General features: G+C 41.4%; 1 protein-coding gene across 1 annotated transcript in view; it reads right to left on the bottom strand.

Moving 5' to 3' along the window:
* The window catches only part of LOC139467401 (tubulin-specific chaperone D-like), an 86,307-nt gene that overhangs the window by 36,482 nt on the left and 25,238 nt on the right, over positions 1-24,587 (bottom strand). Inside the window, exons 16-36 of the mRNA XM_071248953.1 lie at positions 23,682-23,762; positions 20,418-20,491; positions 19,862-19,979; positions 18,248-18,308; positions 17,250-17,304; positions 16,627-16,689; positions 16,287-16,342; positions 16,054-16,135; positions 14,830-14,884; positions 13,355-13,510; positions 12,083-12,223; positions 11,819-11,902; positions 11,117-11,218; positions 10,723-10,773; positions 8,876-8,962; positions 7,785-7,920; positions 5,789-5,910; positions 4,977-5,054; positions 4,159-4,248; positions 3,254-3,341; positions 2,768-2,877 (exon numbers count right to left, since the gene is read on the bottom strand). Coding sequence (XP_071105054.1) covers positions 2,768-2,877; positions 3,254-3,341; positions 4,159-4,248; positions 4,977-5,054; positions 5,789-5,910; positions 7,785-7,920; positions 8,876-8,962; positions 10,723-10,773; positions 11,117-11,218; positions 11,819-11,902; positions 12,083-12,223; positions 13,355-13,510; positions 14,830-14,884; positions 16,054-16,135; positions 16,287-16,342; positions 16,627-16,689; positions 17,250-17,304; positions 18,248-18,308; positions 19,862-19,979; positions 20,418-20,491; positions 23,682-23,762 — 1,890 coding nt within the window. The remainder of the gene's footprint in view (positions 1-2,767; positions 2,878-3,253; positions 3,342-4,158; positions 4,249-4,976; positions 5,055-5,788; positions 5,911-7,784; positions 7,921-8,875; positions 8,963-10,722; positions 10,774-11,116; positions 11,219-11,818; positions 11,903-12,082; positions 12,224-13,354; positions 13,511-14,829; positions 14,885-16,053; positions 16,136-16,286; positions 16,343-16,626; positions 16,690-17,249; positions 17,305-18,247; positions 18,309-19,861; positions 19,980-20,417; positions 20,492-23,681; positions 23,763-24,587) is intronic.

The following is a 24,587-nucleotide window of genomic DNA, read 5'->3' as shown; positions in this document are numbered from 1 at the left end:
GCCTAGTTCAGCAAGGGTGGAAATTGGATTTTTATAGTCAGTTAACTCCCTTGCCTCGGGAAACTTCACACCTCTCTCCCTGAAGATCTGACAAAGCCTCCTTTTGGGTCAGGTAAACTATCTAATCAGCAAATCAGAGGCAAGTGTTCTAAATTCTTGCTTGGTATGAGCATCATATCTCATTTCTGTATCCAGAAACGAATCATGAAAGGGTAGTTCTGAATGGAAAATGATAAAGAACTGATATTTTATAAACACTGGAATTTCTGACTGCCATGGCATGTACTCCCACAATAGTGTACTAATGAGGACATATTTGGGTTCTGTGTGGGTTTTATTTTGTTGAGATTGAAATCAAGGTGTAATGAAATAAAATGAAACTGAATCATTTTAGAAAAATGACATCTGTTAAACTCAAGTACCCCCACATCCTTCATTTAGATCGGACAGTTTGCTCAGGTTTCAACTCCCACAACCTCCTGTGAAGGGTCCGTCATATCTCCACAGCCAGGTGTCAGGTTGGAGTACAAGATAGTCTGTCAACAGTTACCTCCCTTTCATGTGTAATCATAATATGTTAACATTAAGTGTGTTCAAATTTCACCTGCACAAGGATGTGACTATAAAAACATCCACAGATCTCAGTGTAAACAATTTGCAATCTTAATATATCATTATATCAGTACATTTTCAAATATTTCAACCGCATCCTGCAAAAACAGTGAAGTAAAATCATGTGGCATTTTTGTTAAGGCATTCTGCTAAAAAAGACAAAAGACTTCTGAAAGATTGATTGAACAAAGTTAAACAAATCCACTGTATATAAGACAAGAGTGCTCTGAAAGCACAACATCCCCCGCATGAGTTTTCTTATTAAGTTTATATTTTCTTTGTATTTTATGAAATAACAACAGTAGATGGCACTGCATTTGAAACAAATTGTGCAGAACATTTTGTTGGGAGTAATCCAGTCTGAATGCTGATGCCATAAGGATGTAGCTCACCCACAAAACCTTATACAAGGAAACTAACTATAGTTATAGTTATAGTTAGATATTGTGATATTCTCTGGAAACTGGAGGAGGAGTAGATTTCATGAAGCTCCGTAAAACGGGGACAGTAACTCCCAAAAATTTGTCAAAATTTGTCGAAATAAAACGGGACTGCGATATGCGATATGCGACATCTTGTGTGTAGAGCGTCAGGGATATTCTCTAAAAGCTGGAGGAGGAGTTGATTTCACAAACTTAGTACCTCTCTCACAATTAGGCAAATGAAGCTCCGTAAAACAGGGGCAGTAACTCTGTCAAACTTTGTTGAAATGAAACGGGACTGCGATATGCATATCATCAACATGTCGACATCTTGTGTGTAGAGTGTCAGGATATATTCTCTAAAAGCTGGAGGAGGAGTTGATTTCACAAGCTTAGTACCCTCTCTCACAATTAGGCAAATGAAACTCCGTAAAACAGGGGCAGTAACTCTGTCAAAATTTGTCAAAATGAAATGGGACTGCGATATGCATATCATCAACATGTCGACATCTTGTGTGTAGAGCGTCAGGGATATTCTCTAAAAGCTGGAGGAGGAGTTGATTTCACAAACTTAGTACCTCTCTCACAATTAGGCAAATGAAAGTCTGTAAAACAGGGGCAGTAACTCTGTCAAAATTTGTCGAAATGAAACGGGACTGCGATATGCGTATCATCAACATGTCAACATCTTGTGTGTAGAGTGTCAGGGATATTCTCTGGAAACTGTAGGAGGATTTGTTTTCACAAGCTTAGTACCCTCTGTGGGACGGACAGACGGACGGACGGACTGCGCCCGGACATAATCCCCCTTCGGCCATTCTGGCCCGGCAGGGGATAAAAACTTAAACATATCCTCATGCATGGGATGAGAAAATGGCTGTTAGCATGAGCATCTACCCATGGCTGTCACTGTATGATCACAAAAATACAAAACCTGTGGGGGTTCCAGGGTAGAAAAGGTCCCCAGCAACCTACGCTGGTCATAAGAGGTGATGATATGGATCATGTGGTCAGACTTGATGACTTGGTTGATAGTGGGCCATAATACCTAGATGGCATCGATCAATACTCAATATATCAATCACTGGATTGTCAGGTCCAGATTAGATTATTTTTTGGCCGCCATCACAGAACTCAATTTTTGCTGAGTGCGAAACAAAATAAGCAAAACCACCATACTAAAGTAACAACTGACAGCTGTCCTCTGAGTGTCTGTGCTCTGCACTAGTTTGTCTCAGGGACCTGTTCTCAGCTGACAACCCTCTCAAGCTCTGTAACAATACTGTTTGTTATATGTGACCCACCAGGAGAAAGGGGACCTTATGGGTGCTAGGATACAACAGTGCTATGACAGCAGAAAGACATTTGATGTCAGCTTACTTCAATGAAGACCGCCGTGTGGACTGTACAAAAATATTTTTCTCTCATTAGCTTGTAATGTTATAAAAACATTATTTCAAAACCTTTCAGCATATATGTCTACTTTTCAATTCATCAACATTACGTCTAAAAATTGCAATTATTACAAAAACAGTTATAAGTCGGAAAATGCGTAAAAATGTTTACGTCATGTATCTCTGAAATAAATATGAATTGAAGCTTGAGAATTGTATTTTTGTGTTCCAAAGATATTGTAGTATTAAAAATATGATGTGAAGGGAAAAAAAATGTGATGTTTCACCCATAACGTCCCTTATCTCCTGGTGGGTTACGTATAATGCTAATAAACTCACCAGTTTGTATCACTAAGGATAGCAAGAGCCTCATCCAAGCTTTCCTCTGGCACAATGTCGTCATATGTGACTAACGCCTCGTACATCTTGTTGGCTGTCGACTTCCGTACCTGGGTCACAGAGATATAGAGAGGATGATCAGCTCAAGATGCAGACATGGAACTGAGGGCATTCATTGAGATAGATATTGAAAACAAGATGCTTCCGGTGCAGTCAAGGAAATGTTTTCTCATAATGAATCCTATTATTCAACAGAAGGGTAAATGGTCGTAGACCAGCTTTAAGTAACATTCCAGCAACATTATCACAGGACACAAATAATAAGCTTCATACATTGCATCCATATGGATGGAGAACCAATCCTTGGTCTTCAGCATGACAAGCTAACACCTTTACCACGATACTATCCCACCATCCCAGAAGTACCAGGGGGTCACAACTTGACCCCAAACCTTTTGAGATCACCCCCCACCCCATGATACTTACCCTCGGGTATCTGTGACAAAGGAGCATGACAAGATTTAGCAGCACATTTTTCCGGGTGTTTCCTGGGAATTCCAGAAGCCCACAGTACCTGCAGTGGGAGGAACACGAGCCTATATTAGTTGAGTGAGTGAGTATGGTTTTACACCGCCTTTAACACTATTCCAGCAATATCACGGCGGGGGACACCAGAAATGGGCTTCACACATTGTACCCATGTTGGGAATCGAACCTGGGTCTTCGGCGTGACGACCTAACGCTTTAACCACTAGGCTACACGATCACCCTTATATTAGTGGTGACTTACAGGGTGGTAGATAGGAAACATGGCAGCAAGCAGTAAAATACAAGCTCAGTGGAGATGGCATCTTATGTAAAGGTACTGTTATCACAAAAGGTGGCATGTGGTCCTATGCAAAGCTGACAGGTCACATGCAGGTGAAGTTCAGCAAAGCTGGTGATGAAGAGTGGGTTGATAGGTGGATTGTACCAAGGAAGCAGGACCCCTGAGAGTTCATAGGGCATAAAAGTGATTTTGTTGGAAGCAATGGCTGCCCCTTCAGATGAGTGAGTAAGTGGGGTTTATTGTGACCTTAAAAATGGTTTGAGTCATACGCTGGCTGTCATCTCCATGTGGAAGGAAAGCCCAGGGTGACATGGGATGAGTGAGTGAGTTAATATTTAACGTCACATCGGCAATATTTCAGCCATATTGTGACGAGACATGGGAGGAAGACATGGTGAACCCTGGGCAGGGTATGGCACTGACAGACTAAGGACCACACTCAGGACATATCTGGGATTTGAACCTGCTGATCCTAACAAGGCTAAGGTAGTCAAAGAAGATTGTGACACAGTTAACAACAGAGCTCCTGCCTCCATGAAATGTTTTCAAACTGGTAACTTACACATCAGCCCCTGCCATCAACTTGTTGGGGTCTCCGCTGCGAGCTAATTCTTTTTTCACCAGCTCTGTCATGTCAGAAGGGAACGGGTGTCTAAAGAGAGATGAAACAATATTAATCTAGTTGGTGCTAACCCAATTATCCAGGGTATATCTCCTTCCCCATATGATAACTACGCTGGACCATTCACCTCAATAGCGTCATGTTGGAATTGTCTATTTTTAGCGCTATGATAGTGAATGGGTCCATGGAAGAGATATTAAACACTCCATTATCGAGGATGTGGATGATTTTGTTTGTTTGTTGTTTAATGCCGCACTCCACAATATTCCAGCTATATGACGGCAGTCTGTAAAAAATCGAGTCTGGACCAAACAACCCAGTAAATAATATCATGAGCACTGATCCTTGAATTGGAATCGATGACATTCATCAACCAAGTCAGCGAGCGTGACCACCAGATCCCGTTAGTCGACTCTTACGACAAGCATAGTCGCCTTTTACGGCAAGCATGGGTTGCTGAAGACCTATTCTACCCCGGGTCTTCATGGGTCAGGATGAGGATGAGTAAAGGTCTTGAAGGCTCCCTAGTTTAGGAGTTTGGGTATTCACATTCACATTGTAATTGTAAACCTGAAGGTCACGATTGCTCCTGGTTGATTCCCATGCATGTCAGGAATGTTTTGTTTTATCAATGAGGGTCTAAACTCACCACAACATTCAATGGCTCTCTGACCACCACCAGTAATACAAGGCAGGTGATTACCCAAAAGTGATTGGTTTTACTTTTTTCTATCGAAACAGAAAGATTCTATACTGACCCCTCTGTCTTTGTGAAGGAGGAGAAACAGCCCTTGGACAGCATCTGGTCAATCATCTTCAGCAGCGGCACGGACACTCTGAAGGTAAAATTCATGCATTATTATAAGGGTAACGCTATTTTTCAGGGCATTATCATTTGCAGAAGCTCGTGGTCTTCTATTAACTGCTCGACGAAGGAGGGCGGTTGAAAAGACCCTTATTATAGCTAAAATGGATGGAATTTGCTATAAGATAAAAAGAAACAACATTATCAGTTTGGAAACATTTACTGCAATCAACACGAATGTCACTGACCCACTTTTAAAAATATGGAAACGTCAGAGAACAAACCAGATGACGTCACTATTGAATGTGACATCACTACCCCTAGCAACGGGTGTGATAATGGCCCGTCGTCCAGCAATACACTGGCCCACTCATTTCTGATAACATGCGGGCGGTTTAATGATAATTCTATCCATTTTTGCTATAATATGAATTATTTTACTTCTTAGGGGAAGTTAAAAGATTTCCATCAATTATGTGTCACCATCCATTTCATTCTCACATTTTGTGGACAAAGAGAGGGTATTTTATAGAGGTCAGTTGAAGCCTTCCATCATATTGATACAATCTTAGATTAAAATTGAAAAGCGGTACTGTTTCGAGCAAGTGACTTTGCATTTAAAACTGCTTTATTTCAGTTATACCACAGCATGTCAGGCTTATTGAAAGCCCACAGTAACATAAGTCCAGTATTTTCACCATTTTACTGAAACCCATGAGAATGGGGCTGGTGCTGACACTGCACTCCTACACATATTCAATGTACCTGTCCACTTTCTGGAAGTCCTTGAAGATCTGCACGACAGTCTGCACAAACTTCTCCATTTGTTCGCCCTCGTAGTTGTGACCCCTCAGATAGTTGTACATGGAGCTGCTGGAGTGCTTCACCTTCAACACAGACACAGAGACACACAGTCAGTCTGACAGTGTCACAGTTGTATGACAGTGTCTCCCCTGTATGACAGTGTCACAGCTGTATGACAGTGTCAGAGTTGTATGACAGTGTCACAGTTGTATGACAAGTGTCAGAGTTGTATGACCGAGTCTCAGTTGTATGACAGTGTCTCAGTTGTATGACAGTGTCAGAGTTGTATGACAGTGTCAGAGTTGTATGACCGAGTCACAGTTATATGACAGTGTCACAGTTGAATGAAAGTGTCAGAGTTGTATGACAGTGTCACAGTTGTATGACAGTGTCTCAGTTGTATGACAGTGTCAGAGTTGTATGACAGTGTCACAGTTGTATGACAGTGTCTCAGTTGTATGACCGAGTCTCAGTTGTATGACAGTGTCGCAGTTGTATGACCGAGTCTCAGTTGTGTGACAGCTGTATGACTGAGTCTCAGTTGTATGACAGTGTCACAGCTGTATGACAGTGTCTCAGTTGTATGACCGAGTCTCAGTTGTATGACAGTGTCGCAGTTGTATGACCGAGTCTCAGTTGTGTGACAGTGTCACAGCTGTATGACTGAGTCTCAGTTGTATGACAGTGTCACAGCTGTATGACCGAGTCTCAGTTGTATGACAGTGTCACAGTTGTATGACAGTGTCAGAGTTGTATGAAAGTGTCACAGCTGCATGACCAAGTCTCAGCTGTATGACCGAGTCTCAGTTGTACGACAGTGTCTTAGTTGTATGACACTGTCAGAGTTGTGTTGTGAGAGACAGTGTCTCAGCTTAATGTGGGAGGAATCTCCTAGGTCACTTGTGCTGTGAAACCAATGATGAAAATTAGGACAAATCTTGGTTTCAAATCTCACAGCAGCAGATCCTGGCATGACTAAGAGATGCATGGCAAATTGTGGCACCTTGGCCTCCATGCTCTACACACATCCCAGAACAATAGTGAATGAGTCAGTGAGTGGGTGAGTATGTTTTATGTTTGAGTATGTACAATGCTTAAATTTAACCAGAAACCAACAGTTGTAAAGCTATTGTTGTAACTTATAATGTTTGTCATCTTGAACCACTTCTAAGATATTACAATCGGACCCAGCAAAACACTCAGTCCACCAACACTGCATTACCAGGAGCTACCAAAGACTCTGTGAGTCCACCCACGCTGACAGCCATCCTAAGTAACACTGTAGCACCAGGACCTACCAAAGACTCTGTGAGTCCACCCACGCTGACAGCCATCCTAAGTAACACTGTAGCACCAGGACCTACCAAAGACTCTGTGAGTCCACCCACGCTGACAGCAACCCCACTACCACACTGTAGCACCAGGAGCTACCAAAGACTCTGTGAGTCCGCCCAGACTGACAGCCATCCTCAGTAACACTGTAGCACCAGGACCTACCAAAGACTCTGTGAGTCCACCCACGCTGACAGCAACCCCACTACCACACTGTAGCACCAGGAGCTACCAAAGACTGTGAGTCCGCCCAGACTGACAGCCATCCCCAGTAACACTGTAGCACCAGGACCTACCAAAGACTCTGTGAGTCCACCCACGCTGACAGCCATCCCCAGTAATACTGTAGCACCAGGACCTACCAAAGACTCTGTGAGTCCACCCACGCTGACAGCCATCCCCAGTAACACTGTAGCACCAGGACCTACCAAAGACTCTGTGAGTCCACCCACGCTGACAGCAACCCCACTATCACACTGTAGCACCAGGACCTACCAAAGACTGTGAGTCCGCCCAGACTGACAGCCATCCTCAGTAACACTGTAGCACCAGGACCTACCAAAGACTGTGAGTCCGCCCAGACTGACAGCCATCCCCAGTAACACACTGTAGCACCAGGACCTACCAAAGACTCTGTGAGTCCACCCACGCTGACAGCCATCCCCAGTAACACACTGTAGCGGTATTTTGGTTGGTCGAGCAGCTGTACAAATCTGGGAAATGTCTCAAAAGGGGATGCCCAGTTGACAAAACTTCCGAACCTGAATAGGAGACAGGAGACAAGCATGTGTGAATAATATAAGTTGTAGCAGTATCACTCAGAGTAGCAGTATCACTCATGTGGTTTTATGCATGCAGTGTAAGGTTTTATACCACTTGCCAGACACGAGTGGGATAAAACGTAACGAGGGACACATAAGTACCACATGTACCCCGAGTGATACTGCTACAACAAATGTATCTTACCGACATGTTTTAATCTGCCATTTAAAACAAATTCAAAATCAATAGAAAACAGCTGTTCAGTTGAGCTGAAGTTAACCTATACTATGTCATTTGACTTTCATTGACTCGGAAAAAGTGTACAGCCTTTTGCTTCGAAGTGGGATACAAAGAACTTATTCTCCTGCTGAGTAATCCACGTGCAGCCTGTCTTCTTCGTGGCCGGATATAAGGCATTTATTCTACGTCTCAGAAACATATTGCCCTCCCAAGCCGAGCCATAGTATTTCATCAAGATCACATGACCCAATCAGATCTCAGCTTTCTGACATGGAGGTACGATAATATAGATTGTAAATGGAGCTCTGTACAGTAGTCTGCAATATTTCGCTTAATTTCCACCGTTTTTGCATTTCCTGTAGGTCCAGTGACCAGAGGGTGTTGCTAACAACCAGTTTGTTTCTCATGACAGGTAAATTTGGGCTGGTCAGTTTATCATTTCGTTTTGCTAATCACATCAGTCCAGCACAAGCCTGACCACCCCCTCCTCAAATATAGTTGTTTCTTACAACCAACATGAGGTACTGGGAATCCCTTCTGACCCTGGAATCCGAACAGGGTGGTTAAACTACAGGCCAAATACAATCTAAATGTGAAATATACTACTCAAAGAAGTTAAAGAACACCAATTCTTTCGTATTACTATAGTTAATCTGTTATGCCATGTTCTTTAACTTGTTTTGAGTCGAACAATTTTGATAAATCTATACCTACTGACGATTTTCTTCATCTGTGAGCATTTTACCCCACACAAGTTTCATCTGATTCCCCATCACTTTTTGATAGTCTGTATTAGCCATTCTGTACAGGAATAGAGGAATAGTTGTACATGGGAATAATTCACGCTCCTGGGCCCCGTTCCACAAAGCGATCTTAGCGCGACGATTGTCGTAAGTCAGTGTTAAAGAATGGGAGTTATGATCGACTTAGCGCTAAGATCACTTTGTGGAATGTGACCCTGGTCATCTCCTTATCATTACTCATCATAAAATCTAGCTATCTGATTGGACAGCCACAGTCGTACAAACTTGTAGAAGTATGGACATGATGACAATATTAGACTGATGTTGCTCATCACAATTGCCTCGGAGTGCACTCTGAGGCACCAAACTCACAGTCCACTGGCAGGTAAAAGAAGAAGCTAATGTGTCACAAATATATATATTACACTGAGAACAAGCAATAATATATTTGTTACTTGTGACAACAGCTGAATGTACAGGATGTCATGAGCTGAACGTTGGGTACACTAGAACTGAGTATTGCCTGAGACTGACGGACTGACGATACCACTGGTATCACAATACACCTAAACAAATTGCAAAGAAAGTATGAAATCACTGAAGCACAATTCTACAACCTCTTGCTGCACCCATTTCTCAGCCTTTTGAGGACTTTTAAAACCCTAAATTTCTCCAAGCTGAAGATTTGAAGCAGTGGGTGTGTCCATTTTTACCTGTTCTCCTCGTGTTCCGTCATGCTTAAAGGTGACAGTGTGCTACCTTCTCTGTTGCTGTCAACAGCATATCACAACACAACCTCACACCTCGTCTGCACTAAAGTATCGATGACATCGTGGGTTATCAGTGAATCGCTACAGCCCTAGTGTACATTCCCCAAGCTGCAGTTTCATGAAGTAAAAGGCCAAGATTACAGCTCTTAAAATCTCCTAACTCTATTGACACATATAACTCATGATCTCCACAATCCATGCTCCAAGGACACTTAAATGCCAAATATGTGTGTCATCTTAAATTTACATTGAGTGAGTGAGTATTCCAGTATTCCAGTTATATCACGGAGTGTCAGCTTAATGAAACCCACGAGCACAGGTATGGTGCTGACAAACCTAGAAACGAATGGAGCGAACCGGGATTCGAACCCACAGTCATAGGTTTCAGGTGTGCCAAAGGGACGCATCTGTGCACAGCAAATTGCGGCATCTTAGATGACTGAGGTACCCATGCTCCCCAAAATAACATTTAGACATGTTATCAAAGGTGATAATGTCGAAGTGTTCGCTGATTATTACATTGTACAATTTACCTACAAAACAAGCTAATACCAGTTCAACAATAAACAAAATGAAATGTCAACATATATAAACTTTTTCTGTCTGAGGATTACCTTTCAAAGATTGTATTCGAACCTAACAATCCTGTCACTTAACAATTCAGCAGCTGCTTTGGTACATGGGCACAATGGCACCGATCCTATTCATTTGAACTAAGATAGAGTGAGCACTTCTTGGCAAATACTTTCTCTACTATTAGTGTAGGCAATTTACGCAAAGTTTGGACACCAGGCTTACATTCATAACTCCATAAACGCAAAAACATTTTGAAGTCAAATTTACAAATCGATATGTCACTTTACCCCGATAGATATGTTGCCATATTGATTTGTTTGATGATACTATTGTCAGGGATGAGAATTGATATTTTCTTTTTCAGCTGAAAAGTGAGTGAAGAAAGTGTCTTAACACTTATGTTTAAAAGTAATAAACAGAATCTTTCAGACACAAAAATAAATACTCATCACCAATGCAATGAATTACTTACTGAAATATATTATCCAGGCTCTCTTTGTGGGGAATGTGAGGTAGGGGCGGTCTGAAAGAGAGATTGCAAATATACAAAACCCATGTAGTCTCTGGTATAAGCTCCAACATTCATACAGTTTGTCCTCACTCTATGAAGGTTCATACTCCAATGAACTCACACAAAGTGAAAGTCAATTCTTAAATAGATAATTTGAAAATATTGCTTATGGACACAACACGGAAAAAAGTACACCCTGATGGCTCAATTTGATAGTTTTTAAAGCTATCCTTTACACAAACATATTCTGACAAAGAGACAAAGAGCAAGTGAACAAGGTCGTCATCAGAAACATGACAGCTGAGTTAGTCTTGAATGAGACGAAGAGAGTCTGAACAATAGGACAAACACGTACTTGTGACACAGCAGATCGATGAACGCGGAGCCAGCCACTGCTCTGGTTCTGTCAATCTTCTCACAGGCTTGCTGAATGAGACAGCAGAACACCCTCTCACATCTGGAAACATGGAACATATGGCTGTCAGTTTAGTATATAAAGTCTGGGTATAGTTTGAATTTGTATCAAATGGTAATGAGTTAGTGAGTTGAGTTCGTTCTGAACAGTTTTCCAGTTAGATCACAGCAAGTCAGCTTATTGTGGAAGAAAAGCCTGAAGTGATGCAGGCCTCAGACGATTACCACTTTGGTGAATGAGCATGATGTATAGTGCTGACAAACCTGGAAACAATCAGGGCAAACCAGGATTCGAACCAACGATCATAGATTTCTGGTGTGCCCAAGGGATGCAACTCTGCACAGCAAATTGTGGCACCTTAGACCACTGGACCACACATTCCCCCTGTGTTTGCTGTGAAACAGTGCACTCAGAAATATTCCAGCAACATGACGGAGGGTTGGGGGGTGGGAGTAGTGGACCCAACCCCTAACCAGCAATGGACATGTCTTTTCACAAGGAGCTTGTCCTCTGATGCTGTGTGCCTGATGCGGGTAGGGAAGGGCCATTGATACTTATTCCATGATATAAATTCAATACTGATAGAACCAAATATATCCCCTACTCTAGCCACATACAAAGCATGACAGTAGGATTACGTACACATCTGGAGTGATGAGCTGTGGGTCCTCCTTGACTGACAGGGACATGAGGACCACCAGTCCCATCATACTGGCCTCTCGTACCCTGGGGACACAAAACAACATCTACACAGCAAACTGCTTAACGGCTTTGAAGGCAGTCATCCATTTTAAGTATCTGTAGTTTCTAATATCCGCATTTACCCTGCTGGGGTTTATCCTGTACTTAAACAAAACTGTCTATATCCCATTGCAGTACCACTAGTGTACACTGGGACTTGCCTACCAGGATCCGACATCTCCCCTGGAGTCGAGTGTGTAGTCCTTCATGGCGGCCAGCAGGGCGTCAAACACTGTACAGATGTTGTCAGCACAGATACAGGAGCCTGGGGACCCAGTCAGGGTCACGCCCACTGTCTTCACAATGCTGAAACCAGGGAGGATCACATCATTAACTTTTATACCATAGGTTGAAATATTTCAGCATTTCTCCATATGAAGCAGCGTGTGAGAGTGAAATCAGGCAGCAGCAGTTGCTGAAGGGCAAATACAGCGATCAATTCCATCGGATTATAACGTTACAGGCTGTCCTTTAAGAAGTGTCACAAATCCTACCGTTCAATAGTACTTGGTCCTCTCTACAAAAAGATCTTAACACCAGGACTGACATAAGTCTATATTATAATATTGTCCAGTACCCTATTATAGAACAACACCTATTTTCGAACAGCCATATTCATTGTGATTTGTCATGTCTTAAAGAGAGGTATGATGCCATATTTCATATTTTGTGAATAGGTTTCAAAGTTTCAAAAACTTTCTGAGTTTTAATGCTGACATGCCAGAATTGTGTTGAGAACTGTGCGCCAACATGGCTGTTCATTTATGGAAAGCCTGCTAAAGTACCAAACCAATCAGGTGTTCAGAAATAGGTGAAGTCACTCGAGTGCAACGGAAATTTACAGACAAGGCAATGGAGGACATGGCTCTTATCGAGGATTTTTATCTTTCAGCAAGAATGTGAATTCTATTGTTGAAAACATTACCTACTGGTATGAAGCAGAGTTTTGATTCACTCATCCATCGACATATCAGCAATGCCATCTTAAATGTTTGAATAGGATACATTAACCATCTATTCACAGTATGCTAACTGAAGCATATTGCAGAAGGACATAAGGGTAGATAACTTGGCAACACTAAAAATAGCACAATTATGGCCTCTTTTGGGGGTGAAATTGCTTATGAAATGAGAGCTTGACAGTACCCATAGTAGACTGCCAAAAACTTCAGAGTCTGCCAGACCCAATTTGTCTCTTGGCATCATTATCAGCAGATTGTAGTATCAATGTATGGACCTTTATCAGGAATGTACAAAACTACACAGACTTATACAGACTGTGACTAGGGACCTTTATCAGGAATGTACAAAACTACACAGACTTATACAGACTGTGACTAGGGACCTTTATCAGGAATGTACAAAACTAAACAGACTTATACAGACTGTGACTTGAGATAAGTGGCTAAAGTTGCATGCTGCTGTCGTGTCACTGACCTAGTGATGGCCTTCACAGCATCTCTGCGTGCCTCGGCCATGTGGACCGACTTCTCCTTGATGGTGGACGCATGCACCAACCCCATGAGGACTTCCATCAGCTTCCCCTCCAGCATGAACTGGGGGAAGCCCCCTAGTGCTAGACTGTGTCCCATCCTGCAAACACAAGCCTCTTGTACTTCCGCAGTGTCAGCTGACATGCACAAATAACTCATTTCATGTCGCCCATCTATAAAGGCATAGCTGCCTTCTCAAATCTGTTCACTATAACAGTTTTCAATCACATTAAAATCAGATATTAGTTCTCGCTACTGCTAAATAAAACCTGACTACATCCATTACGAACAAGTCAGAAAGATCATTCATCAACCCAATCAGAGCATCGCTTACCAGGTCCGGAAAGTGACCGTCAGAATGTGTTCTCTAATCATGTAACCTCAAAGAGGTTAACACAAGAGTCATCAGGAGAAGACATATCCCCCCGGTCTGGTGCAATTCGGAAATGGAGTTTGGCTACTAATACCCCACTATTGCTTCACTGACATTGAAGAAGAAAATAGAGCTGTTAAGTATTTTTCCAAATCCCAAATCAGCAAAAGCAACCTGTTCACCATAGACTGATCTATGGAGAAAGTTTCAACAAGAAATATTTAACGGTTTTGAAATTCTGCTCCAGAAATTAAGTCCAAATTGATTCCATGGCTACAGGATCTGTTTGATATATCTCCCAAAACTTGTTGATAGATATTGAACATTTCTTAAGTTGTACTCCAGGACCGAAATCTACCCCCTTATGAGACAGATTGTTTCCATGGAAATCGAGAAAAGCAAAACTGCCAAAAATCTGTAAATAGTTAGTGAGTGAGTTTGATTTTAGGCCGCTTTTAGCAATATTCCAGCAATATCACAGCGGGGAACACCAGGGCTTCACACATTGTACCCATGTCGGGAATCGAACCAGGATTTTGGGCTTGACAAGTGAACGCTCTAACCACTAGGCTACCCAACTGTCCCTCTGTAAATAGCAAAAGGCACCACTTCAGGATCTGTTCGATGTATCTGCCCATTTTTGTTGAAAAATATTGAATGTTTTTCGAGTTGTGCTCCGGTAATGAAATGATTACAGATGGACAGATAGAAGAGGCATCGAAAATATCCCCCCGCATTGTGTGCCAGAGGCAGAACAATGTATTCCGAACGACACTTACGGGTTGTACATCTGATTGCATCAAGATCAAATTTTTTAATCATGAACCCTGTCAAAATATTTTTCAAAGCATAGTCTGCAATTGAAGTCACTAGTTTTGAACTACTGCAATCAAGCTTGAGAAAGCTGCTTTCTGATTGGCTAATGTTGACCTCCAGTGTTTTGTGGTAGCAGGCACTAAGATCTGATTTTAATGAGCTTGTAACAGTTTTAGGTAGCTTTCATTGTGGACTTAAAAAAGAAGAAATAAACTAGGTTTTTTGACTACCTGGATATTTCAATTGATGATTTCAGCTCTTTCAAGTACTTCTCCACAACAGCATCTGAAAATATCATATATTTTGCTTTATAGATGGCAGTGGAATGGAAAGACAGGAGATTATTGCAGAAGCTCCGTTGACCTTTGATCATTGCAGCTAGTAAGGAACGGTATGTCAAAACATTCCAAAAGACAATCAGCTGAGCTGAGGTTATAGCTGGTTTGAAGAGTATTTCAGTTATACCACAGCATGTCAGTTTAATATGTGTCACATACAGATAAACACTGCTTGTCTGGAAACCCTGCTTTCCTGAGATTGCTGTTTGACATGTGTACCTATACACAAGGGAAACTACTCCATGTCAAGGATTTGCTGACCTGAAAAATTGTTAATCTGGAGAATTTCCCTGGGAACAATATAGTCTGGCTAAACAAGGTTTTTGTAACAATTCTGGGGACAGACATCACAATAACTCAGACCAGTACTCAAAGACTTCAATTTAGGGACCTCACAACTTTCACGAAATAAAAGCACAAAGTCACATTATTAGATGATGCCAACCCCAAATTGAGGGAATTTAGAAATATCTGGCAGAATTGAGATCTGAAATTAGTACTAAACTTTCTAAAGTAATTAGTACTTGCATCAGCATCATGTGATTTTGTCTTACAAAATCGTAATAGATTTCACTTCAACATATAATCCACTGAAGATATCTCCATTCCATTATGATAAAAGTATAAACTCAGGACCCATTTGCCACAAAGGTTTGTTTTTGGATGGAATGTCACTTCTCAGACTCTCTTAGACTAACTTAGCAAGACTTTTTCTCACTCATGAATGTAATGAGTGAGTGAGTTAGTGAGTGTGTATGTTTTACGCCGCTTTTAGTAATATTCCAGCAAAACACAGCGGGGGACACCAGAAATGGGCTTCACACATTGTACCCATGTCGGGAATCGAACCCGGGTCTTCGGCGTGACGAGCGAACGCTTTAACCACTACGCTACCCGACCGCCCCCATGAATGTAATGAGATCAGACAGATATCATTACCATCATATCAACTGAACTGGATCTCAAAATGAAGTTTTTGCAGAGAATGGGAGCAAAGTATATAACATAATTGAATAGAGACATGGTACCTGATTAATAGAGGTTCATATTGTCAGGATCTGTTGACCATATGATAATTTTAGTGCCAAAATCCTACTGGATGTCATCTTTGCCTACCTCGTCTCTTGGTGTCCAGCTTGCCTTCAGCATCTCGGCAGTACTCTGTGTAAAAAGCTGGGGCTGCCTCAATGGAAGCTTGCTGTGAGAGTACACAAACATGCACACATGAAAATCTCATCTCTCCCTAAATCAATAAATACTTGATAACACAAAAAGTATTCATCATCAATTATTCTAAATATGTAAATATTAATTTTCAGCAAATATGAGTCATGTATTCCTTAACTGACCTGGATTTCAGGCTCGACGTGAAAGAGACAGTCGTCTAGGATTTCTTGCCATATATCTGGAAAGAGACAAACGTCATCGATATTCTTCTGCCACTGTGCAGACTCATTGTAAATCTCAAACAGGGAAATACCATGTCAAACAATTAATCCAGACAGTTTCACTGGGAATAGTACAATCCATATTAATGTGGTCTCACTGTAGATTATAGGCATGGAACCAGTAAGTTTGATGCATTATAATGACTACTCTCATATCTTCAGACTAAAGTGTTTGTGGTACACCATGAATTATAATCTTGACATACATAAACATAAAAACAATAGACAAGGGTAACAGTACCGATTATTGGTTCTCCGTGATATGGCATCTTGGATTCTGAGAGCTTCTGGATGAGATGGCAGACTGCGCAACAATGCACGGTGTGAGAAATAGCCAATAAGACAGTACATTTCACAATATATTTCTTTATCATTTTCATTACAAGTTATGTCACTGTTTTACCTTTCCTTCTCAGGTAACAACTTTTGAAAAATTGTTGTGTGCACTTTACTGAAAGCCGCACTCAGCAGTATTCCAGTTATTTGATGTTGATTACTACATAACCAAGTCTGGACCAGACAATTCAGTGATTGACATCATGAGCATCGATCCACGCAATTGGAATACGATGACATGCATCAACCAAGTCAGCAAGCAAACCACCCAATCGCGATAGTTGCCTCTTACGACAAGCATAGTTCTCCTCTTACGGCAAGCATGGGTTGCTGAAGACATTCTAACCTGGATCTTCATGGGTAGTGTGCACTTTGAAAAACTGTGATACACTAGAGTGCATTAACAACGTATGACTTTGTCAGTAAAAAAAATGTCTGTTGACATCCATGTTATTACACTGCTGCACAAATTTCGTTATTAAGGCTTTACTTCATTCATTTATCTGACATGTTACTATGGTAACTGACCTGCTTTCCTCATGAGTTCACCTCCCAGACCCCGGAACAGTTGGGAATCTTGCAGCTGGAAACCGAAATACAATCCACTCTCAATCAGTTCAATAGACCAAGCAGAGAGTGTCAGTCCAGAAATCTACTTATTCAACTTCTGTGATTCCTACCTCATATTCACATATCATGCCATATAAACACATAGATACAAAGCCATAGGGAACATATAGGTGTTTAATAACTGCCTATGCCATTGAACTGATCAATCAATACATTATTCATGAATTAATATATATTGTATATCGTTGAAAATCTGATGTCAGAGGCCGTGAACAGCAATTTATTCTGCATAGGTAAATGATCAATGTGGTTACTAAAAGTAGTTCAGGAGACCCTGCAAATGTAGGATTCCTGAAATGTCTCCTTAAACAATTCCATGGATGTCTGCTGGTAAGCATTCGAATCACTCTGAAATTTCTAACTCAAGCTATCGTAAGCGAGTGAGTTTGGTTTTACGACGCTTTTAGCAATATTCCAGCAATATCAAGGCGGGAGACACCTGAAATGGCCTTCACACATTGTACCCATGTCAGGAATTGAACTCAGCTCTTCGGCGTGATGAGCGAACGCTTTAACCACGAGGCACACTGACATATAGAAATAAGGATATTTTCTGATAGATGGATGTTTTATCAATATGTGGTTACAATATGTAAAAAAGTTAAATACTATTAATTATACTTCTATGCCACACTGTTACCATGGTGAGTAGTTTCTTTCTATGCCTCTATCATAAACTGAAGCAAAATGTGAATTTGTCATGGTAGTCGACAAGAGCACCCAACACATTAAAATGCACATGAATCCCTTCTTTCCATTTGGACAGTCAAATAAAAGAGTAAGGATTTTAGAAATAGATATCCTAAAAAGTTCAATAATCTGAATAGATCAGTGGATATTCTTAACATCCTTTATAGAAAACAGCTGATGAAGAGACCAAGTGACAACAACCATACCTTTTTGGCGATACTACGCAGGCCTTCTGTAGATGCTGCATCTATCAAGTCTGATACACACCTGTGAAACAAGCCACACTTCCAATGTCAATACTCAAACCAAAGAGTATATAAATACAGCTATATCACGAACAGGCTACATGTACAGAGATGGTGAGGTGGGGTGAAATGAAGTTTAACGTGAGAGGCTTTTATTGGACACAAAAAATAAAATAGAATGATTTGCACTGCGGGTCCCAAGGGATGTAAAACAGCATGGCTGTTGGAATAATTGAAACATATTCAGCTGCTACCGTGGTAGCATGTACCTGTACATAAATTTTAAGTCTACATCTGCTTCTCTGAATCAATCTGTTCCCATGTCTGGAACCCTAAATAGCATGACTGAAAGAACAGCCCCAGTAAATCCAGTTTACCAACAATAGTGATGCTCTTCATTTTCAGAGTGAGTGTATATGGTTTTACGTCACTTTTAGCAATATTACCGAAATATCACGGCGGGGGACACCAGAAATGGGCTTCACACATTGTACCCATCATTTTCAGAGTAAAAATACAATGACTAGAGCAGTTATTATTGACTTGAACGGTAAACCCCCTGAAAGCTGATTTTGTCAGATGGAAACTAGGAAACCTGTTCACCCCCATTCCCACCCTACCCTCAGACTTAAGGAATTAGGATTTTTATCTGACATCAAACTTTTGCACTGCTACCTAAAGCTATTACCCAACAGCCAAGATCAATAGATGAGTGAGTGAGTGAGTTTGGTTTAACGCCGCTTTTAACAGTATTCCAGTTATATCACGGCGTGTCAGCTTAATGTGGGAGGAAAGCCCGAAGTGATGCAGGTCTCAGACGTTTACCACTTCGGTGAAACCCACGAGCACGGGTATGGTGCTGACAAACCTAGGAATATAATCGGGGAGAACCGGATTCGAACCCACAATCATAGGTTTCTGGCGTGTCCAAGGGACGCAATTCTGCACAGCGAATCGCATTGCCCTAGACGACTAAGCCACCCGTGCCCCCCACTCAGAAATGACAGGATGCATAAATATGTACACAAAATAATAGAGAGGCTCTATGTTTTTGCTTTCAGAATTCCCTGACCATATTCTTATTTGTTATACAGGCGAACCGGGATTCGAACCGACAGTCATACGTTTCTGGCATGCCAAAGGGACGCAACTCTGCACAGGTAATCACGGCGCCTTAGACGAATGGGCCAGCCGTGCCCCCAGATCAATAGATGAAGGAAACGGAATCGTCTGACATGGATGATAACAATGTGTAAAAGTTTTGTTTGTTTATTGTTTATCGTCCACTCAGCAACATTTCAGCTATATGATGGGGACATGTAAATCCAGTGATTGATATGGTGAAGAATAATCCACACAGTTGGGGTACGATGACATGCTATCAACCAAGTCACCAAGTTTGACCCTGATTAGACTGGTCGCCTCTTACGACAGCAAATGCTGGAAATTGTAGATCCCAATATCACTTACAATGAACACTGTCTTGTGGAAGAGTTCAACTGATGTGTGTGTTGCCTGACAACCACAATATGTCACTGAAGGCTAGGTAGGGACACAACAAAAGAAAACACTCACTTCCCCTGTGTTTGTGCAATCTTTGAAAGGGCATGCGTCACTTCCGCCGCAGCCAGGATGGCTCCATGTCTTTGATGCAAATCTATTCCAGTTGCATTCTCTATCAAGGCAGGTAGAACTGGAGAGAGAACATTACTATTACGTGACTGTTTCACATTCTACTACACATACAAGTCACATCTCTTCACATATGATATACCGTATTCGATGTAATAAGCGCCCAGGGCGCTCTCAAAATTAGGAATAGGGGGCTCTTATTAGAATATTATTAGAGTTGAAAGATAAATTTTGTGGTTTAAGCTGACAACCTGAAATGTTTATGTACGACAGATATATTTTTCCAGAAATAAATTGCCCATATTTAAGGGTGCATATAACACACAAGTGTGTATCATACGCAAATAAATAAGTCTTGTGTACATTGATCAGTTGGAAGGGGTGTTTATTGGGATTGTTCACTTGCCAATATATTAACAAATATCGCCCTGGGCGCTTTTTGGAGCGGGGTGCTTATTACATGGAGATGTTCAGACATCTGGCAATCAAACACACTGACCTGTCTTGGCCACATACTCTGGTTCTTTTGCTGTGAGGTTGTGTAAGGATTTGGACGCCAGCTCTCGTATAGCACTGAAAAACACCACCACAATAGTCGTACAGACGTACAGTCCAATGACAGGCTAAACAAACATGATGATCTTGTACTTGAGTATAAACCATTGACCACATGGTGGCTGACAGCATAGAGATGTACAGTCCAATGACAGGCTAAACAAACATGATGATCTTGTACTTGAGTATAAACCATTGACCACATGGTGGCTGACAGCATAGAGACGTACAGTCCAATGACAGGCTAAACAAACATGATGATCTTGTACTTGAGTATAAACCATTGACCACATGGTGGCTGACAGCATAGAGACGTACAGTCCAATGACAGGCTAAACAAACATGATGATCTTGTACTTGAGTATAAACCATTGACCACATGGTGGCTGACAGCATAGAGACGTACAGTCCAATGACAGGCTAAACAAACATGATGATCTTGTACTTGAGTATAAACCATTGACCACATGGTGGCTGACAGCATAGAGACGTACAGTCCAATGACAGGCTAAACAAACATGATGATCTTGTACTTGAGTATAAACCATTGACCACATGGTGGCTGACAGCATAGAGACGTACAGTCCAATGACAGGCTAAGCAAACATGATGATCTTGTACTTGAGTATAAACCATTGACCACATGGTGGCTGACAGCATAGAGACGTACAGTCCAATGACAGGCTAAGCAAACATGATAATCTTGTACTTGAGTATAAACCACTGACCACATGGAGGCTGACAGCATAGAGACATACAGTCCAATGACAGGCTAAACAAACATGATGATCTTGTACTTGAGTATAAACCACTGACCACATGGTGGCTGACAGCATAGAGACGTACAGTCCAATGACAGGCTAAACAAACATGATGATCTTGTACTTGAGTATAAACCATTGACCACATGGTGGCTGACAGCATAGAGACGTACAGTCCAATGACAGGCTAAACAAACATGATGATCTTGTACTTGAGTATAAACCACTGACCACATGGTGGCTGACAGCATAGAGACGTACAGTCCAATGACAGGCTAAACAAACATGATGATCTTGTACTTGAGTATAAACCATTGACCACATGGTGGCTGACAGCATAGAGACGTACAGTCCAATGACAGGCTAAACAAACATGATGATCTTGTACTTGAGTATAAACCACTGACCACATGGAGGCTGACAGCATAGAGACGTACAGTCCAATGACAGGCTAAGCAAACATGATGATCTTGTACTTGAGTATAAACCACTGACCACATGGTGGCTGACAGCATAGAGACGTACAGTCCAATGACAGGCTAAACAAACATGATGATCTTGTACTTGAGTATAAACCATTGACCACATGGTGGCTGACAGCATAGAGACGTACAGTCCAATGACAGGCTAAACAAACATGATGAGCAATAACATGATGATCTTGTACTTGAGTATAAACCATTGACCACATGGTGGCTGACAGCATAGAGACGTACAGTCCAATGACAGGCTAAACAAACATGATGATCTTGTACTTGAGTATAAACCACTGACCACATGGTGGCTGACAGCATAGAGACGTACAGTCCAATGACAGGCTAAACAAACATGATGATCTTGTACTTGAGTATAAACCATTGACCACATGGTGGCTGACAGCATAGAGACGTACAGTCCAATGACAGGCTAAACAAACATGATGATCTTGTACTTGAGTATAAACCACTGACCACATGGTGGCTGACAGCATAGAGACGTACAGTCCAATGACAGGCTAAACAAACATGATGATCTTGTACTTGAGTATAAACCACTGACCACATGGAGGCTGACAGCATAGAGACGTACAGTCCAATGACAGGCTAAGCAAACATGATGATCTTGTACTTGAGTATAAACCACTGACCACATGGTGGCTGACAGCATAGAGACGTACAGTCCAATGACAGGCTAAACAAACATGATGATCTTGTACTTGAGTATAAACCATTGACCACATGGTGGCTGACAGCATAGAGACGTACAGTCCAATGACAGGCTAAACAAACATGATGAGCAATAACATGATGATCTTGTACTTGAGTATAAACCATTGACCACATGGTGGCTGACAGCATAGAGACGTACAGTCCAATGACAGGCTAAACAAACATGATGATCTTGTACTTGAGTATAAACCATTGACCACATGGTGGCTGACAGCATAGAGACGTACAGTCCAATGACAGGCTAAACAAACATGATGATCTTGTACTTGAGTATAAACCACTGACCACATGGTGGCTGACAGCATAGAGACGTACAGTCCAATGACAGGCTAAACAAACATGATGATCTTGTACTTGAGTATAAACCACTGACCACATGGTGGCTGACAGCATAGAGACGTACAGTCCAATGACAGGCTAAACAAACATGATGATCTTGTACTTGAGTATAAACCATTGACCACATGGTGGCTGACAGCATAGCGACGTACAGTCCAATGACAGGCTAAACAAACATGATGAGCAATAACATGATGATCTTGTACTTGAGTATAAACCACTGACCACATGGTGGCTGACAGCATAGAGACGTACAGTCCAATGACAGGCTAAACAAACATGATGATCTTGTACTTGAGTATAAACCATTGACCACATGGTGGCTGACAGCATAGAGACGTACAGTCCAATGACAGGCTAAACAAACATGATGATCTTGTACTTGAGTATAAACCATTGACCACATGGTGGCTGACAGCATAGAGACGTACAGTCCAATGACAGGCTAAGCAAACATGATGATCTTGTACTTGAGTATAAACCACTGACCACATGGTGGCTGACAGCATAGAGACGTACAGTCCAATGACAGGCTAAACAAACATGATGATCTTGTACTTGAGTATAAACCACTGACCACATGGTGGCTGACAGCATAGAGACGTACAGTCCAATGACAGGCTAAACAAACATGATGATCTTGTACTTGAGTATAAACCACTGACCACATGGTGGCTGACAGCATAGAGACGTACAGTCCAATGACAGGCTAAACAAACATGATGAGCAATAACATGATGATCTTGTACTTGAGTATAAACCATTGACCACATGGTGGCTGACAGCATGGACATGAGTCTGCCTTGTTTGTATACATGTCCAGTACTCATTATCTCAACATATGTAACAACAATTTCCTATCTCAAATATAATTTTAGAATTGAAATTGTTAGTGTTTACTTGTCCCAGTGTGCAGACTTGACTTGCGCCAGGTGGTCTATCATTGATTTGCTGTACTCCTTGAACTGTGCAATGTACACGCTGGGGGAAAGAAAAAATGTACTCAGTAAAGTGAAAAAATATCATTTATACATATCCTGACTCATACTAATTGCTTATCTCTTCTTATCCCACCATCCGCTTGGAATATCATTTCTGACATTTACGGTGCATGGTCATGTGCATGGAGGGATTATTTCTTTCTGTTTTTCACCCCCATTTTCTAAAACTGAAATATTGAATCTGCATATCTAAATTCATAATGACTTCACAAATGAAAAATCAGACCCGATCTTTATTCATTGACATTGCAACAATAATATCTGTACAGCCCATAACAGAGTCTTGTTATCAAAGCTGATTCCAAGATGTCCTTGCATTGGGACACTTTAATACGTGTATTCACAATACTTTTCTACTTCAATCACATAAACTGTAATGGGAGTGTCCACTACTTGTCCCCAGTCTAGGCTAATCAATGTCACGTTTCAGATTTAGTTCAGGAACTCGTAAAAACGCTATTGTCACTTTTAAATGTTTGACAACAGCAAAGGTATTCACAATGAAACCTCATCAAGCCGAGATGGTATCCTTCCCAGTGAAACAGTCTGGACTAAGGAATGATGGGTACAGACTACAGAGCAAAGTTTCTTCAGTCATACAGTGAAACCTCATTAATCTGGACAGGTGCTGTTTCCGGAGAAGTCGTCCTGATAAAAAGCTTCCAGATTAATTCTGATTAACGAAGCATTGTAATGTCCTATTATGCAAAAGGACATTAACAATGATAACAGGGTCCAGACTAATAGTGTTTGACTGTACATAGATATCGTCATCAAGATCATCTTGGAGGTGGGGCTTCCAGAC

Source organism: Haliotis cracherodii, unplaced genomic scaffold (genome assembly GCF_022045235.1).
Source record: "Haliotis cracherodii isolate W230 unplaced genomic scaffold, xgHalCrac1.p SCAF_2, whole genome shotgun sequence".
NCBI lineage: Eukaryota > Metazoa > Mollusca > Gastropoda > Lepetellida > Haliotidae > Haliotis > Haliotis cracherodii.
The sequence above is the reverse complement of the archived record's forward strand: the minus strand, read 5'-3'. Positions and strand labels throughout refer to the sequence as shown.